General features: G+C 42.3%; 1 protein-coding gene across 3 annotated transcripts in view; it reads right to left on the reverse strand.

The window, feature by feature from the left end:
* The window catches only part of GOLGA1 (golgin A1), a 43,208-nt gene extending 24,347 nt beyond the window's left edge, over nt 1-18,861 (reverse strand). Inside the window, exons 1-9 of one of the 3 annotated variants that reach the window (XM_045846319.1) lie at nt 18,582-18,861; nt 17,718-17,767; nt 16,598-16,894; nt 8,056-8,146; nt 6,003-6,077; nt 5,018-5,115; nt 3,561-3,593; nt 897-1,025; nt 417-586 (exon numbers count right to left, since the gene is read on the reverse strand). In XM_045846319.1, coding sequence (XP_045702275.1) covers nt 417-586; nt 897-1,025; nt 3,561-3,593; nt 5,018-5,115; nt 6,003-6,077; nt 8,056-8,146; nt 16,598-16,732 — 731 coding nt within the window. In that variant the 5' untranslated portion in view covers nt 16,733-16,894; nt 17,718-17,767; nt 18,582-18,861. Of the gene's footprint in view, nt 1-416; nt 587-896; nt 1,026-3,560; nt 3,594-5,017; nt 5,116-6,002; nt 6,078-8,055; nt 8,147-16,597; nt 16,895-17,717; nt 17,768-18,474 lie in introns of all 3 variants that reach the window. The other 2 variants (XM_045846320.1, XM_045846318.1) reach the window with 2 other exon arrangements.
* Nucleotides 18,862-19,106: the final 245 nt, after the last annotated feature.

A 19,106-nucleotide genomic window follows, 5' to 3' on the forward strand; every position in this document is an offset into this window, starting at 1 on the left:
CTTCTGCAGGAAAAATACAATGATTCTTTAGATGTCAGGGCTGTGAACATTCACTATGTGAAGATTATCAATGGAGAAGACTCCTTGGCCCTCTCTGAAGCAGAAGCCCAAAGAGAAAAATTCCACCCAGGCTTAAGCAAGAAATCCTGATCTGCCTTTGGCTTCTCAATAGCTTAGAAACTAAAACATACTGAATTGCTCAGCACGGTTGGAGGAGTTCTGAGCTTAGGGAGGTGAAAGGGAATGAGAGTTTGCGGGTAGGGATCCTGAGCCCTAGGCAGAGAAGGGCAAGCCCAGAACCTGTGCCAGAACTGAGATCAGAAAGTGTTGCGAAGAGTAATGGGGAATGGTGGGCGGGTTATAGCCAGAGCTACACTAACACCGCTTCCCATGGGCCCCACAGACCAAGCAAGAACCTCTGCTCTTCCAGCGCTGAGCAGTGTCTCTGCAATTCTTCTAGCTTCTGCCTTAAGTCTGATGACATCTGATTGGAAGTCATCAACTCCTTCTGGGTGCGACTAAGTTCTCTGGTTTGTGCCTCCAACTCTTGCTCCATTTTCCCCAGACTTTCTTCTTTTTTTAAAAGCTGACACAAAGATAAAGTTTCACTGAGCCACTACTAAGAAATATAATTTAAAATAAAAATCTGGATCAATAGGCCAAATTTTCATTATATTTGTATGGGCTTCTAATTGGCCTTATATGCCCATCAGTGAAAAAGAAAGAAAAGAAAATCAAACTGAACTTTTCCACTTTAATAAATTAAAAAAATAAAAATATGATTAATATCAATGATTACTTGGCTATGTTTATCAGTACTGAGAGGGTGATGACTAGCAAAATCAGAACAATTAATCATCCATTCAGCACGCAGTGACTACAACAAAAATGCGCACCATGTGTTTTACTTTACTTAGCTCCTGCTGCTGGAACCCCTCTAGTTCGTCCATTTCATCTCTCCTTTGGAAAAGATTCAAACTCTGGTTCTTCACTTCCTGTAACTGAGCTGTCAGAAACCTTTTCTCCTAGGTGGAAGAAGAAGACATCAACTCAGGCAACTAAGACATTAAAATCATACTATATAAGCAGAATTCTTGTGTGGTTTTTTTTTAAGATTTTATTTATTTACTTGTTGGAGACAGAGGAAGGGAAGGAAAGAGAACAATGTGTGAAAGATACAGCAATTGGTTGCCTCTTGTGAGCCCCTAACTGGGGAACCTGGGCTGCAACCCAGGCATGTGCTTTGACTGGGAATTGAACCTGTGACCTTTTCGTTTGCAGGTCGGCACTCAATCTAATGAACCACATCAGCCAGGGACAGAATTCTTAATAAAGGAAAATCTCAAGGAAATCTCTTGTCAGTAGATAATAATATATTGATAATAGAAAGCTTTACAGTAATATGACCAATTTGTCATTACCTATAAATTCTTTAAGTTAAAAATAAATGTTTTAAATTACTTAACCCTTTAAGTCTTAAGTCTGACTAGCAATTCCGGGTATCCATTTTACACATCTATTCTCAGTGACAGACTCAACTGGCTGACAACAATAACTGAAGACCAAATGCCCTTAAAAAGTTAGATGCATTTTAGTAGAACTGATTCCGTTAGCATGCCAACAAAAACTAGACATGACCGGTGTCAGCAGGTAACAATTTACTACATGACAGCTTCCCGAGATGGATTCTCTTAGGGACAAACACTACTATTGCAGTTTCCAAATCCTGATTGAAAAGAAATTAAAACAGCCTAAAAATAACATTTCCAAAAATCACAGTGGCTACACAGTGTCTCATGAGTCTTTCCCAATCTAAAATAGTTCCCAACCCCTCCTTTGGTGAGGGGCGGTGGGGGAGAGAGACAATCTCCTTAGTGAACTAAACCAGGTTTTATTTAGTACAGTCCTATATGGATCCCCCTTTACCATAATTTTAAAAGATAAAAAAACAGTCCAATCATAATTTCAATTGCTACAATCATAACAGTTTCTTTTAGGGTAAGAATACTTTGACCTAACCCACACCACCATATTTAAGAAAACCATCATTAACACCATGTTTCGAAGGTTTTTTTTTGGCATACTTTCTTTGGGAGATAGCTTGACTTTTCTGTAACTCTTTCCTTATATATAAATATGTTAAAGTATTCTGATTTAATAATCAGATTTCTACAGAACACACAGAAAATCACTGGCTTAACTTGGTGCTTTATGTCAAGAATAAAGCAATAATAAAGTTCATCTGTTGAATAAAACTAATGGCAAATATATTTTGCAACTTACTATATCAATCCAAGAAATAACTTTTCTACCATGAAGAGTAACTTAGGAGTGCTCAATGAAAACAAGGAATGACTCAAGTAGCAGCACATAATTCAGGCTGAAGGCGTTGACTACTTATTATTTTAAATTAAAATATTCTTCTAAGTCAAATGCCGTATGATTTCACTCACATGTGGAATCTGATGAACAAACTGAACTCACAAGGAAAGTGGGGACAGACACAGATGGGGAGCAGGATGACGGGCAGTAGGATGACGGGCAGTGGGGGCACGGGGGGAAGTTGGAGGATGGAGGGGTTGAGTCAAAAGGAAAAAGGACTCATGGGCATGGACAACAGAATGGTGATTGCTGGGGGGAGGGGGATATAAGGGGACTAAAGGATAATGGAAAAAATACAATAAATATTTTTTTAAATTAAATTTAAAAAATTAAAACATTTTCCTAATTGTAGCCTTGAAATTCCATCTTCCTGTCCACGCCTGGGGGCCAGGACTCCCTCAGGCACCAACACAGCGCTGGGCAAGCCACAAGCCACGGGGCTGGAGTAATCAGCCCTCCTCGTCTGCACGCGGCCAGCAGGCCCTCTCAGCTGCTCGATGCCGAGCTCGGAGAAATGCCCTCGTCTCACTGGGTCCTCAAAAAGGGTTCCTAACGGGACGAGAGTGTCGGTCAGGGTCCCAGCAAGAAAAGAGATGGCAGACTGAAATTAGGTATTTTGAGAAACGTTTAATAAAGGGACTTCTCAAAGCTTTGGGCAGAGTAACAAAACTTAAAAAGAGAAAATGTGCTAGTAGTAGATAGGCACGAAGGGGCGAAGGGATGAAGAGGTTACAAGAAATCCAGAGGGAGAAACTGTCAAGAGGGGAAACCAAAGGTCCGACTCAAGCTGTGACCTTTGACCGTGGGATACAACCAACCTTGAGGGACCCCACGTGGAGAAGGCTGTGAACTAAACATTCTGACCACAGTCTTCTTCCACACACGGTTCTCTAGTGCTCCCCTGCAAGTGGGACCCAGTCGGAAGGGAAAGGGCAATGGAGCCCTACTGAGGCGCTCCTACCCGCCTTCAGGTACACCGAGAAAGTTCAGAGCCGGGTAGACAGTATGTTGGCAGGGGCCTGGCCCCCAAGAAAGTGTAAGACATGAGGTTTTCAAGTCAGTACCTGGCTTCGAAGAGGTGACATAGTTATCAGTACCCTGGACACTGCAGAAACCATTTCCTAAGCCCACAGAAAAGGCCAACATTCACCATGAGGCAAAAATAAAGATGAACTAACCTTTTCAAGCTGATCCATTTTCTCTGACCATTCCTAAAACAGAACAACAAAAAAGTATAGTTTCCAGGGAAGAGTATCAATAATAGCATGATTTTCAGAAAACAAAACCACCTACCACTCCCCTCCCCAAAGTAACCCAGCAACCAAACAAAACAGAACGTTTTTTAAACACCCATGAAGTTGGCTTAATATTAAGAAAGCCAAGAGTCCTAAAGGAAGAAAATGAACTTTATACAAGATTCTAGAACACAAATATAAGCCTGGGTTTGTTTACTAAGTAGACACCCAAACAGAGCTATCTCTGCTGTTCAGATGCGGCTTTTCAGCTTCCTTCTGAGTGTTTTCCCATGATTATTACTGTAATTTCTTGGGATGGGTAGTTTGGACCAGCAGAGTTGGTAACTCTGCAATTGATGTTTAGAAAATAATTTACTGAAGGGGAAAGTCTTCAGCAGCCCCTAATAATTATTTTCCTTCTCGTCTTGATTTTACCAATATGCTTCATGCCATCTAGTGTAAGTTAAGAGAAAAGGGATTATGCCCCTTATTTACAAATCACTGTACAGGGGAAAAATACCTGCTGGTTCAAAATGCCCGATACCAAGTGCCTACAATCAGAATCTACCGATTTTAGAGTATTTCTTCATTTACAGACACTCATACCTTAGTTTGCCACTAAGTAGTGGTGAATGATGTTTCTTTTGTCTAGTAAATGTCCTACTTGACAAATATACACTTTAAAACCAACCAACCGACCGACCACCCCACCTACTGCAGGTAAATCATACATTTTCTTAAATGCAGTAATATAATATTGATAAATTGACCCTGTCTTAATTAATAAGGATTATCATGATAACATTTTGATGCTTAAATTTAAAACGCCATTGTACAAAATATACCTCATAACAGCTAGTGATAGCATTATTTTCCTTTCTTAGTGTTGCTTATTGAGCATCTTAAAACAGATGATTCTAATGAGATTACAGGCCTTCCTTTCTGTCCAGCTGGCTGGAGCTGAAGAAACTTAGGGGCCTGAGAGTGTAAGAACTACGTACATCACAGGTGATGGCTAGCTTGAAAGCATCTTTTCCAGTATAAAGGGCAGGCGTTTGAGTCTAGGTTTTGAGACAGTTTTTCAGAGGACAGAGACCTTTTCCTTGTCTTGGGCTCACCACCAGATTATGGACACACAATTTCCCTTTTCCATTTTACAAAGCTACACAGTTGCAGACTAATACTCTCCCATTCTGGACACATTTCACAATTATAACTGTAAAGTTTCTTGATAATATCCCACCCTGAGTCCAAATGAAATCTCAAAGAACATATATAACAGCATTCCTTTTCTCCTAGGCTGTAAATATTTTCTACCAGGTTTACGTCATGATTTTTTAAAATCCCGTCACTAAGTGAAGTCTCTTCACCAGTCTTGGGCAGTGTCACACATAAAATACCTGGTCCTTTCTGGCTAATGCCAAAGCCAGTTCTTCTGCCATTTTGGCTCTGTTGGCTTGGAATGTCTCATTCTGCTCTTGAAATTTCCGCATGGAAGCTGTTAACAAATAGGCTTTTTTTGAGATATGGAAATATTTCAGAAACAGTATGACAAATAACCCATGTGATTACTTTACAATTGTTACCTAACCAAAAAGGCTGAGGTCACATAAGTGAATTATGAGCCTGGCAAAAACCTGATCCATCTCGACTTTCCCAGAATCTTTTTGGCCTTAGTAATAGACCACCGTTTATTGTTTGTTTCCTATTTTTTTTTAATAGTTAAGTATATACATTTAGGAAGATGCCAAAAGGTGACTTTTCAAATGGCACAATGATAGAGCACTGAATTAGGTAAGGTACAAGAAAACACTAACACTGTTGCTAAGTGATGACTACTACCACTTTACAGAAATAAAAACAAAAACAAAAAGCAAAGCAACATACAAAAAATATTTCTTTCACTTTCTTTTCCTTTAAAAATATTTTTAGTATGTATTACATCAATAAAAAATAACTTTCTACTTCTGGTAGCATCTCCTTGGATTGGGCCCAGCGAAGCACACACGAGACAGGGCAGAATGAACACAATGCATGTTCTGCTGTGGGAGGAGTGGGGGCAGGCAGAGGTTTCCCCCCCACTTCTTAGCAGAGCAGGGAGGGAGCTACAGCCAGAACCAAAGTCTCCCAGTCTAGGTCCAGAAGCCAGGTACAACAGACTGGCCAACTGGATGGACACAGCTGATAATGACCTTCTCCTAAGAAGCATGCCCATAAGACAACATAAATACCAAACAAATGTTATTATATATAAATACTGTAAACTACTCATAAAATATAGATTTGAACTATGGCAAAGTGAAAAACTTGACTATTTACTATTGTTTCATTTCAAAAAACTAAACCTTAAAAGGATTAAAAAAAAAAGGAAAAAAAAATACGTACAATCCTGGTGTTTTTCTAACGCAATTTCAAGCTTCTCTTTTATCTTCTGCAAGTTTCGGACCTGCTCAGCATAGTCTTGGGTGAGGAGGATGACGCACGTACCAAGAATGGACAAACATCAGGAAAGGAAGTTAATTAAACAAACAAAAAAAAATGAAAATGATGATTTTCTCAGCCTGAAAACCGTTCCTGTTAAGGAAAGCTAGGCAGACAGCCTCCATTAACGATGAACAACACAGGCAAACAGGTATAGTACAAACTGTGCGTGGTATAAATGGTGAATACAAACAGGCAGATTTTTCTAGCCTTGATAAAGAACAAGAACCAGGCCTGGTTTGGTCATCAGAAATGCCCTGCTGTGAAAACCAATAATATCTCATCATTTAATTTCAAATCTCAGTTTTCACTTCCCCTTCCAATCTTAGCAAGACAGACCAAAGGGAACTCACTAGATACTCACTCACAGTCCACACAACCAAGTGACAGTGGTTAGGGCCACGCAGACACCTTACCACAGGACTGCCTTTACAGTGAAAGTACTTCAAGCTTAGAAAAGCCAGCTTCCTTTCTACACAGGAACTGAGCTGCCAGTGCCACTTCACAGGTGCAAGTCAGAATTAATTACCTGGGCACAGGTAATTATGTGTCCTCTGGCAGAGAAGATAGCATGGTACAGCGGAAAAGGAGACAGGTTTCAGCTCAAATTCTGACAACGTCAGTCCTTAAGCAAATGACTGATCCTAAGTATTAGTTTCCTCATTTATCAGATGATATCAACTGCACCCCGATAATGAACCATTTTGTATGCCTCATGCGCCTGGCACACAGGGCTCAATGAAAGGGAGCTGCTAGTGTAGCTGTTATTATTCACACTGAGCTTGTAGGAAGATACCCAGGACATAAGTGGATATCAGTAAATGTCAGTTCTCTTCCCTGTCCCTTTCTCTCTAACATAAATCAAACAGACTATTCTCCCTTCCATATTAGGAAGGGTACCTATTATTATATAGCTTTCCCCACAACATTCAACAAATGTACAATTATTTCACCTGTGTTACTGGTATTATTTACACTAGAGGGTACGAGGAGAGTGACAGTGGGGTTTAAAGAAGACTGTAATTAAAAGTATGGACTCCGGTATCAAGCAAATCTGAGTTTGGATCCCAGCTCTACCACCTACTACGTCTGTGGCCTTAACTTCACTATGTGTAGTACGGCCACCTACTGTGGGGACTAAATGAGGCAACGGACTAACCGGAGGCTGTGAACTGTACTATGGACCTTCGATAACTGCACACACACAAATATTTCACATAGAGTTTGGTGAATTTTGCAGTCCACTGCTTTCACTCCAATAAAATGGCCAAGGGACAAAAAGAAACACAGAAGGCAAGGACCACTTCACAGAATGAAGCTTTCAGAATGTGTCCCCTGGCAGAAACCAACATAAAAACTTACAACTCTACCACAAACATGACCAGCTCAGGCAAAGGAAAAAATGGGAGTTGTGTAAATTGTGAAGTGCACACAAAAGACACAGTGAGAGTTACTGCTCCCATGCAGGTGCCGAAGTTAGAAAAACTACTGAAAAGTGGCCCACACACCAGAAAGACACTTACATAGGTGATGCGTAGCTGCAGCAAGTGGCAACATAGCACCAAACCCCACTGGTGTTGAAGAATCCAACATCTGCTGGTCATTCCCTATAAATGGCATCCTCTGCCCTTCTCCACCCAAAAGCAAGCTATGATAATGGCTAAAAAAGGTGGTCAAATCTATTCTACACACATTTTTAATACCTTTTATATTTGTGGCTAGAAACCTCAGGAGTGGAAAAATGTAAGTTGTTTTTTTTAAACCTTAAAACTCAGTTTTGAATTTACACTATATAGTACACTAACAAAAGAAAAAAAAGGTACAAATTGCTCCTTTTTTTTTTACTAAGAAGATCAAAATACCTCAAAATAAATAAAAAGTTATGCTATTTTATAGGGAGAGATGGTTGGTCAAGGCAAATTTCCTGGATTTGCTTTTTATTAACCCTTAGACATACCAGAGAGCCTGGCTTCTAGTTTCCGTATCTGTTCATTTCTTCTCAAAAGCTGAGACGACAGATCTTCTCTGGAGCTGCTTCCGTCAGAAGCCTGTTGAGATAGACACGAGAAGAGGTCGTATTCTCGCAGGCGGTTTCAGACGTGTGAGACCACAGTACTGAGCCAAAAAATAATGACTCTTATTTGAGGTTCGGTTACACTTTGTGATAACTGAAAAGCCTCTTAACTTAGCTGGGCTCTAGCTTCTCAACCTACAAAGTAGAAGCAACACTATATCCATGTATAGTTGAAAGAGATAAAAGACGCTAAACAGATAAATTATGTGTGTGTGTACATGCTATCAGAATAAAGGGTGGTGGACTTCCGGCCAAGATGGAGGCGTAGGTAGACACACTGTGTTTCCTCACACAACCAAAATAAGGCCAACAACAATTTAGAAACAAAATAACCACCAGAACTGACAGAAAAGCACACTGTATGGAAGTCTGACAGACAAGGAGTTAAAATAGACTCATTCGTCCAGACCGGTAGGAGGGGCGGAGTCGAGCGGCTGGGCAGAGAGGGGCTGAGGCATAAAAAGCAGTGGCACCAGGCGCACAAGGTGGCGGCTGGCAGACCACAGGCACAGGGTGACAACGGGCAGACCCAGTGAGGCAATGGATTGTGGAGTCGTGCGGAGCGCCAGGCAGCTGACTTACCGGGCAGTCCCACATTCGCACACAGATAAACCAGGCGAAACTGGGGAGCGAGACAGACCTTGAAACCCAGGGTCCCAGGGCAGAGAAAGCCTCAAAACACCAACTGAAAACACCTGTGGGGGTTGAGGTTCCAGGAGAGACTCCCAGTCTCACAGGAGAGTTTGCTGGAGAGACCCATAGGGTCCTAGAATGTGCACAAACGCACCCAAATGGGAATCAGCACCAGAAGGGCCCAGTTTGCTTGGGGTAAACGGCAGAAGGGACTGAAATTCAACTGAGAGTGAAGCAAGTGCCACTGTTCAGTCTCGGACCCCGCCCCCACAGAAGCTTCAGAACCCAGCAGAGGTGGGTTGCCCCACCTTGGTGAACACCTAAGGCTCCACCCCTCATACGTAACAGGTGTGACAAGACAAAAAAAAAAATGGCCCAAACGGAAGAATAGATCAAAGCTCCACAGCAAATACAACTAAGCAACCAAGAGACAGCCAACCTATCAGAATCACAGTTCAAAGCACTAGTGATCAGGATGCTCACAGAATTGGTTGAATTTGGTCGCAAATAAGATGAAAAAATGAAGGTTACGCTAAGTGAAATGAAGGAAAATGCACAGGGAACCAATAGTGATGGGAAGAAAACTGGGACTCAAATCAATGGAGTGGACCAGAAGGAAGAAAGACACAACCAAACAGAAAAGAATGAAGAAACAAGAATTCACAAAAATGAGGAGAGGTTTAGGAACCTCCAGGACATCAATAAACGTTCCAACATCAGAATTATAGGGGTACCAGGAGGGGAAGAGGAAGAGCAACAAGTGGAGAAGTTATTTGAACAAATAATAAGGGAGAACTTCCCCAATCTGGCAAAAGAAATAGACTTCCAGGAAGTCCAGGAAGCTCAGAGAGTCCCAAAGAAGTTGGACCCAAGAAGGAATACACTGAGGTGCATCAAAATTGCATTAGCCAAGATTAAAAAGAAGGAGAGAATTCTAGAAGCAGCAAGAGATAAGGAGAAGTAACCTACAAAGGAGTTCCCATCAGACTGTCAGCTGATTTCTCAAAAGTGACCTGACAGGCAAGAAGGGGCTGGAAAGAAGTATTCCAAGTCATGAAAGGCAAGGACCTACATCCAAGACTGCTCTATCCAACAAAGCTTTCATTTAGAATGGAAGGGCAGATAAGGTCAAGTTAAAGGAGTTCATCATCACCAAACACTTATTATATGAAAAGTTAAAGGGACTTATCTAAGAAAAAGAAGATAAAAAACATGTACAGTAGAATGATAGCAAACTCACAATTAACAACCACACCTAAAACAAAAACAAAAATAAAAACAAACTAAGCAAACAACTAAACCAGGGGCAGAACCACAGAAATGGAGATCACATGGAGGGTTATCAACAGGGGAGTGGGAGAAGGAGAGAGGGGGAAAAGGTACAGAGAATAAGTAGCACAGATGGTACGTAGAAAATAGACAGGGGGAGGGCAAGAATAGTATGGGAAATGTAGAAGCTAAAGAACTCATGACACATGGACATGAACTAAAGGGGGGGAATGTGGGTGGGAGAGGGTGTACAGGGTGGAGGGGAATGAAGGGGGGAAATGGGACAACTGTAATAACATAATCAATAAAATATATTTAAAAAAAGGGTGGTGAACAAACCCATTATGACCTTATTACACCAAGTACCCCATACAAAATATATATTGTCAGTGATAAAAAAGGAAATCACTGTATTTTTCTAAAGGTAAAATCCTGGGATAAAGAGGGGAAAGCTGGTCTGTGATGAAGAAACCATCGCTGACATTGAGTAAGTTTCAGTATCTTCATCTATAAAACAAAGCAATGTCAATCTAAAGCTCTAAAAAGCATCAGCAATTTTAGCAGATAATGCACATTCAATTTATCAATATATTAATGAACTATCAATTTTCCCCAACAATCTACATTGTCTTAAAGCAAGGGCACTTTTATTATTTTAGGCACTGCTTACTGTTGCTAATAAAGAACTTGCTTCATCTTTTAACCTCAATTACAAAATTTTTTAAAATACAGAAGAGCAAATGGTTTAGTGAATATTCTCTATCTACTATGACAACTGCTGATGTTTTCCCACATTTGCTCCATCAATTTTTATGTCACTAAAGTATTTTAAATAAAAGATACCATAGCATTTCATCCTAAACATTTTTCTTTTTTTAAAATAAGATTTTATTTATTTATTTTTAGAGAGAGGGGAAGGGAGGGAGAAAGAGAGGGAGAGAAACATCAATGTGTGGTTGCTTCTCGTATGTGTCCCCCACTGGGGACCTGGACCACAACCCTGGCATGCGCCCTGACTAGGAATCAAACCTGTGACCTTTTGGTTCATAGGCCACCACTCAAACCACTGAGCTACACCAGCCAGGGCTGATAAACATTCCTAAAATATAAGGACATTTTCCTTTATAACCACAACACCATTATCACACCTAGCAAAACTAAAAATAATAGACCCTAATATCTTTATATTTCCCCATTTTATTCCCAAAATGTCTTTAGAGGTGGTTGAACATTTCACTCTAAATCATTACGCACCCAGCCACTTGCCCGACCAACAATTACAAAGATGCAGTACACTGTATAGTTAAAAGGGAGTCTCTGCAGGGAGAAGGTCCAGGTTAAAGTCCCATCTTCACCACATATGAAGTATAGAACTTGGGCCAATTATTAACGTCTCTGTACATTGACTGCTTACATAAACTATGACAACAAACACGATGTACTTCACAGAACTGTGATGAGGAGTACCTAAGTCAAAACTCGTCAGGTCCCTAACATGCAGCCAGGCACATAGCTGGTTTTAATACATGTTATCTATTATGAGTAGAAGTTACGATTATCACTGTTAGTGAGACATCCTATTCTCAGCACTGGGCTAAGCACTGGGAATAGTGGTAAAACAAAAAGTCCTTACCTGAAACAGCAGTAGCTGCAGCAACTACTAATTTTGACATGTGTGTTAAGAGCCAGCCAGTATGCTACAAAGTGGGTGTTTTCAACTGTATTTTTTCCATCACCATTTATCCCCATTATACCCTCTTCCACCTGCCGCACTCCCCTAGCCCTGCAATCACCACACTGTTGTCCATGCAGCAACTGCTAACTGTGAAATGCTTGCTAAGAGGCAGACACGACATTACAAAGCATTTTGTATACTGTGCAGAAAAGAGTTAACATCATGGGCCTGAGACTGCTATTCTTAGCAAGGCCTGCTTGCAAGGTCAGCCCTCAGCTGGCCTATGGGAACTTAGATTTTCCAAAGGTTTCTACTGTTCCTAGTAAGAGTGGCTCATTATACCCTAAACTGATTGTGCAAAAAATATGGTTTATGCTAACCTCTGTCTTCCTTCCAGGAGTCTGAAATTTTGGACAATGCTAGGCAGAGGATGCCTCTGTGACTAGTATCCCAATAAAATCCCTGGGCACTGAGACTCTTAGGAGCTTCTCCGGCAGACAACATTTTACCCTGTGTGGTAACAAATCACTGCTGAGGGAATTAAGTTGTCCTGTGTCACTCCACTGGGAGACTACGCTTAGAAGTTTGTGCCTGGTCTCTCCCAGGCTTTGCCCCATGCACCTTTTCTCTTCGCTGGTTATGCTTTGCGTCCTTTCATTGTAGTAAATGATAGCATCAGTAAAACTATATGCTGAGTCCTGTGCGTCTGCCTAGTGAATAATTGAACCTACAGGTGAACCTCAGGGACACGACACCTACTTTAAGAGAATGGTACAGTTCTTACCTACTGTTACAAATGGGGAAACTAAGTCATAGAAAAGTGAAGGAACTTGCCCAAAGTCATGTAAGAATGATGGAGGCAAGGAATCAAATTCAGGCCTCACTCCATAACCTCACCTGAGTTTCCAACTGCTACACTCTACTAGGAGCCTCTCATAAAGCTCCTAGTTTAGTGCGAGAGACGAGCAAATCATCAACAATGCAATGCAACAGGTGCTCTGACGGGGTAAGCAGGAAGCCAGGGACCAAACTCAGCCAGGAGGGATGAAGGGTAGAGGGGATAAGAGGGGCAGGTCCGGTCAAGGGGGCTTCCTGGAAGTAACATGTGAACCAGTCTTGGAGGATGCACAAGAGTCTGTCAGAGGGACCCAGAAGTGAAAGGACACAGGAGACGTTCCAGAGAATGGAAATTGCACATGCAAATACGTAGGCATGAAGGAATGCTGTCCATTCCAGAGGGTACAGTAAGTTCACTATGGTGCAGCACAGGGTGTGGGAAAGCAGAGTGACATGAGGCTGGACAGACCATGACTGTTCACCACTATATGACAATAATGAGTTTGCACTTCCTCCCGAACATGATGGGGAAGCCACTGAGGATTTTTAAGCACTAGAGAGACATGAATGTATCTGCTTTGGGGAGTTACCGAGGGCAGGAAGCCCAAATAAGTTACTGCATTTGTCCAAGAATCAAACACAACCTGAAATAAAATGGAAGTGAATGTATCACTGGCAAATCGAGTAGAGAGGGCACGTTTGAGACACTGAGGAGATGGAAGCCAAATACCTGCTGATTGACTGGACACCAAGAGGCCAAGCAGGAAAGAGTCTAAAATGCCTCCAGCGTTTCCTGTTGGTGACTTGGGGGATGAAGGTGCACATGTGGAAATGTAGTTACTGATGTCAGTTTTGTTCGTTTTAGAATTTGAGACACCAGAGGAAAAACGTCTAGTTGGAGAAACATACGCAGCAGGATATGTGTCTGAAGGTAGGGAGGGAAAAGCATGAATATATATATATGTGTGTGTGTGTGTGTGTGTGTGTATATGTATGTATGTATGTGTGTGTGTATGTATAGTACAAATCAATTACTTTAAAAGTCTCAGAGCTAAGTATTTCCTGAATTCAGGCCAATCTGGATGTCTGGAATACATCTGAGATGAGAGCCTTCATGTAGCATGTCAGCATGCAGGTATTTCTGCCACAGAACTCAGAATTGAAACTATATCTTTCAGCCTGGTGATCAAATGCGCATTTATATTTCCTGTTAATTATAGCAGCCAATGATAATTTAGATCTGGTAATCTTATTGTTTCACCTCAATAACCTAATAGCTTCTGCCATGTAATCTGACCCAGACAGGTAGTATAAGAAAGGAGGAGGAAGACTCATCTGACCATGGAAACAACTCAAGTGTCTATCACCAGGAGTAGACAGAGATCAACTGTCTTCAAATGCTGGAATCTTATATGGCAGTAAAAATAAGTGAACCACAGCTTCATATAACACAGATGAATTTTAGAAACACGAAAGTTCAAAAATAAGCAAAATTAAACAACAAACTGACTATATGCATATCTGGAAGGATATTTTAAACAGCAAGGGAATGATAACACAGCATTTAGGATAATGGTTATCTGGAGGGGATGAGGGAAAGGGAATTGGGATGGAGCATACAAGTGGTTCAACAGTATTGCCCTGGCTGGTATGGCTCAGTGGACTGAGTGCCACTTTGGCTTTGTGAACCAAAAGGTTACCAGTTCGATTCCCAATCAGGGCACATGCCTGTGGTGCCGGCCAGGTCCTCAGTACGGGGCACAAAAGAGGCAACCACACACTGATATGTCTCTCCCTCTCTTTGTCTCTCCCTTCCCCCCTCTCTGAAAAGAAATAAAATCTTAAAAAACAAAACAAAACCCAGTATCAATAATGTTCTAGTTCTTTGGGTAGGTGAAAGATTAACAAGCATTCATTTTATTTTTATGCTTTATACTTTACATTTACATTATACACATTCTTTTACATACTCAAGCATTATAAACCTTTTTTAAAATACTCGAGGATATATATTTTTTAAATTGATTTTAGAGAGAGAGGAAAGGTGGGGAGGGAAAGAAAGAGAAACATTGATGTGAGAGAGAAACATGGATTGGTTGCCTCCCATACACGCCCTAACCGAGAATTGAACCTGTAACCCTTTGGGGTACCAGATGACACTCCAACTGAGGTACCCAGCCAGGGCATTATAAATCAGTTTTGAAAAGAGTCTTATCTGATGTTAAGAGGATCCTAACATATGCTAAAGGCATACTTTTAATCCTAAGGCTTGACCTTTACCTAACACAGCAACATCCACGTTTTTAAAGATCTTTCCAACCACAAAGATACTTTACAAATAACAAACATAAGTGCAGTCATCAGTGCCAACTTTTCACCAACTTTCCCAATAAAAGAGTATACTCTGGTTCACTCCACACAACAATTCACAGACCTTGTTAAGCAATAATGACTTAAAGTATACATGTCTGCAGAGACAATAGACTGAAGTACTGAGAAGTGAAATGTAAAAGAAGATGCGTAAGCTATATACATGAAAAAGAAACCAGGGACTTCTGGTCAAGACGGTGGCAAGAAGGCTTGCTTCCTTGCACAACCACATCAAAATATAGAACCATCACTCAGAACTGTCAAAAATCGAGTTGAATGGAAGTCTGACAAATACAGAATTCAAGAAACCACATCCATCCAGACTTGTAGGAGGGGCAGAGACATGGAACAGGCTGGTCCCACATCCATGTGTGGTGGATAAAAATTCAAAAGGGACATCTCAGGAGTGAGGATTCCCAGCCCCACACCAGGCAAAAAACAACCAATTAGAACTACAAGAAATAAAAAGAATTAAAAAAAAAAACAACAGGGATAGTGTAAGCAACTTCTGGGAAACCTTAAAGTGTTCCAACATTCACATACTAGGGGTGCCAGAAGGAAAAGAAAAAGAGCAAGAAATTGGAAATCTACTTGAAAAAATAATGAAAGAAAACTTCCCTAATTTGGTGAAGGAAATAGACTTGCAAGTCCAGGAAGCATAGAGAGTCCCAAAGAAGAAGGATACAAAGAGACCCACTCCAAGACACAGCATAATTAAAATGCCAAAGGTTTAAGATAAAGAGAGAATCTTAAAAGCAGCAACAGAAAAGCAGTTAGTTACCTACAGGTGAGTTCCCCTAAGACTGTCAGCAAATTTCTCAAAAGAAACTTTGCAGGCTAGAAGGGACTGCCAAGAAATATTCAAAGTCAAGAAAAGCAGGGACCTACAGCCAAGATTGCTCTACCCAGTAAGCTATCATTTAGAATCGAATGGCAGATAAAGAGCTTCCCCGACAAGAAAAAAACTAAAGGAGTTCATCATCACCAAACCATTACTATATGAAATGTTAAAGGGACTTATTTAAGAAAGAGAAGATAAAAACTATGAACAATGAAATGTCAATAAATATGTATCTATTAACAACTCAACCTAAAAAACAAACTAAGCAAACAAGAACAACAGAGACAGTGTGGGGGAATGGGTGAAGAGGTGAGGGGATCAAGAAGTACAAATAGGTAGTTACAGAATAGCCCTGGGGACGCAAAGTACAGTATCAGAGATGGAGTAGCCAAAGAATCTACATGTGACTCACAGATGTGAACAATGGTGTGGGGATTGCCTGAAGAAGTGGGGTATGCTGGGTATGGGAGAGCAAAGGGGGAAAAATGGGGACAACTGTAATAACATAATCGATAAATTATAATGTAAAAAATTAGCCCTGGCTGGTGTGGCCCAGTGGATTGAGCAATGACCTGTGAACCGAAAGGCTGCCAGTTTGATTCCCAGTCAGGGCACATGCCTGGGTTGTGGGCCACGTCCCCAGTCAGGGGTGTGTGAGAGGCAACCGATTGCTGTTTCTCCCACTGATGTTTCTCTCCCTTTCTCCCTCCCTTCCCCTCTCTCTGAAAAAAGAAAAAAAACATTACTTTACATATATATTGAAATGGTACCAAATATTAAAAATTAATGAAGATACTTACAAAGTCATCTCCTGAGTCAGCACCCATAGAGGCAACCGATTCCTTGCTCACGGACCGTGGGATCCTAGTAGTGCCTCCTGGTCTCTGGGAAACAGCAGTCTCTTCAGCAATTTTCTTCTTTAGTTTAGCAAACATTTTGCTGTGGGGCTATCCTGCCCTGAGGACCAGCTCCTAAACCACAGCAGTCTTTAGGCCAGCAACCAGGAATCCCAAGACAGGTGCCTAAAGAGTTCCAGATATCCAAGCTAGCTTCATCCCTTCTTAGATGTGGGCCAAGGGCCTGTGGCAACACAGTATCTATAAATCAGAAGAAACAGAACTCTAAGTTAAACACTGGAGAGATTTCACATTCTCAGTTGGTATGTTAAGCTTCAGGTTTGAAAATTAACCTTCGTAATTTTACACATATACTTAATAGAACACCATTACTAAGCATTTTAGAAAGCAGTCAGGTGCTTCATATGCATATACAGATAAGGAAATCCAGATTCGAGTTGGTGAAGTAATCTGCCAAAGATTGCTAGGTGGCAGGGCTGGTATCTGAAATAAGGATTCTGACTCACAAGTTCCTACTTTTTTTTCTTTAATACCATGTTGGCTACGGCGTATAATAAATACATTAAGTAAAAATTTCCAGAGCTAACATTAACATCACATAATGCTTTTGAATCTTTCTCCCAATAGTACTAACTATAGTTTAGCATGTTTTAAGATGAGGACAAAAACATGTAAATCAATTTGAGGAAAAAGCATGATGTTCTAATGTTCCAGGATGGCTTGCAATCAGCTATGTACCAGAAAAAGCTGACCACCCGGAAAAGGCATTCCTGGAAATGCTGTGTGGTTCTCTTTAAGGGCGATTAAAATGAATCTCGAATCAGTTTCTTTTTTTTTTTTTCAGAATGTTTTACATAATATTCAATAATGAGATTCAAGTTCTTTTCCTCCCATTGGTGTATAAAAACACTAATATCCCGGTTCCAAGCTAAACTTTTCATGTTTTGTGGAAAAAGTCCAAGCTCTACTACCTAAGATCTACAAAGGACTTCTTACATTTCCATTTAGGTCTGTACAATTCTTCAAAAACTTTACCTTCAATGTCTGTAAACCAGCTACTCACCTAGCTTATATACTAGAGTTAAAACAGCTTGGAGGTCAAAGCATTCTGTCCTGCATGAAGACAAAGATAAAACGCATTGGATATTTCCTTCCAAGTGTAAGGTGAAAATGCTGGGGTGGGGGTGGGGGTGGAGGTGGGAGTGGAGGGGTTGGAGGAGTAGGGAGAGGGATTAGAGGGGAGAGAGAAAAAGTTGCCACTGCCCCATCCCTCAGTGAGCTACCTTCCCACAGCCTGGTCTCCTCTGCATTTGTGATTTGCCTAAGAGTTTCACTTACAGGCACAAAGAACAAAAACCTCTCATTGCAGGAGGTCCATAAATTCACTTCACACTGGCGACCCGAGCAAAAACAACTCGAATGAGATTATGACTTCTCAGAACCAATGATTATTTCTCAGTTGATTCTGAGTCACAAACTACCTGGCTAGACCAGGGTAGTTTGATTCACACTATGAAAGCCGCCGACAGAAAGGATGGCTCAGCTGGGTAAAAGACAGCTGCCCAATGCCCAAGGAGGCAGGCTGGTACCTGCCGCGACAGTTCGGATACCACTCTGGCTCCGAGACGCGCTCGGGCGTAGACTGTCAAAGAAGGGAGCCCACGTCTGCCCAATTTGACAGTAGTGAAACTGAGAGCCAGAGAGGAGTGACTTGTCAAAGGTCGCGAAAGGAGGAATCCTGGAACCCTAGGCTCCACGCTACCAGGACGGGCAGCCCTCCTCTGCCCCCACCCTCGCCCTTTCAGCACCCCGGTACCGACCCCTGCCTTGGGACTTGGGGCAACCCCGTCTGGGCCGCTTTGGGGGCAGACCGAATCTACTGAGAGGATGAGGGGCCTCCTCGCGTCTCTGGCCCCGGCCCGCGCACCTGCCGCTCTCTGGGCAGCCGGCAGAGCCCCGCCTCCGGGGCTTCTCACGAACGCCGAGGCGCGTCACCAGGCCGAACGGCCGGCCGGCGAGCAGAGCACTGACCCGGAACCGCACTTGCACGAGCGCGCCGGAAGTGGCTGCGCGTGGGGCCTGCCCGTCCGCCGTGCGCAGGCGCCTGAGAGCGGCCTCCGCAGACCCAGGCGCGGTGTTGAAGAGGCGGTTGGGCCACACCCACTGGAGGGCGCGGGCGCGGGCGTTCCCTTCGGCTGGCCGGCCACGTCAGCAAGCGGCCGATCAGAGAATGTTGACGGAGAGGCCGAAGCCTTTCTTTTTTAAGAGTCGGTACGGAACGGAGGGAAGTGGGCGGGGCCTCGTGGCAAAAAGGAAAGAACCCAATTGGTGCGGCGGGGCCGACGTGTGGTGAGGGGGCAGGGGGCGGGGTGCTGGTGGCTGCGCTGGGCCAACCCGGAGCTTCCTTTCCTCTCCCAGCGTCCGGTTCCCCGCACCCTAAACAGCCGCTTAG

The sequence above is a fragment of the Phyllostomus hastatus genome, unplaced genomic scaffold, assembly GCF_019186645.2.
Source record: "Phyllostomus hastatus isolate PE091 unplaced genomic scaffold, TTU_PhHast_1.1 phas_contig_495, whole genome shotgun sequence".
Taxonomy (NCBI): Eukaryota; Metazoa; Chordata; class Mammalia; order Chiroptera; family Phyllostomidae; genus Phyllostomus; species Phyllostomus hastatus.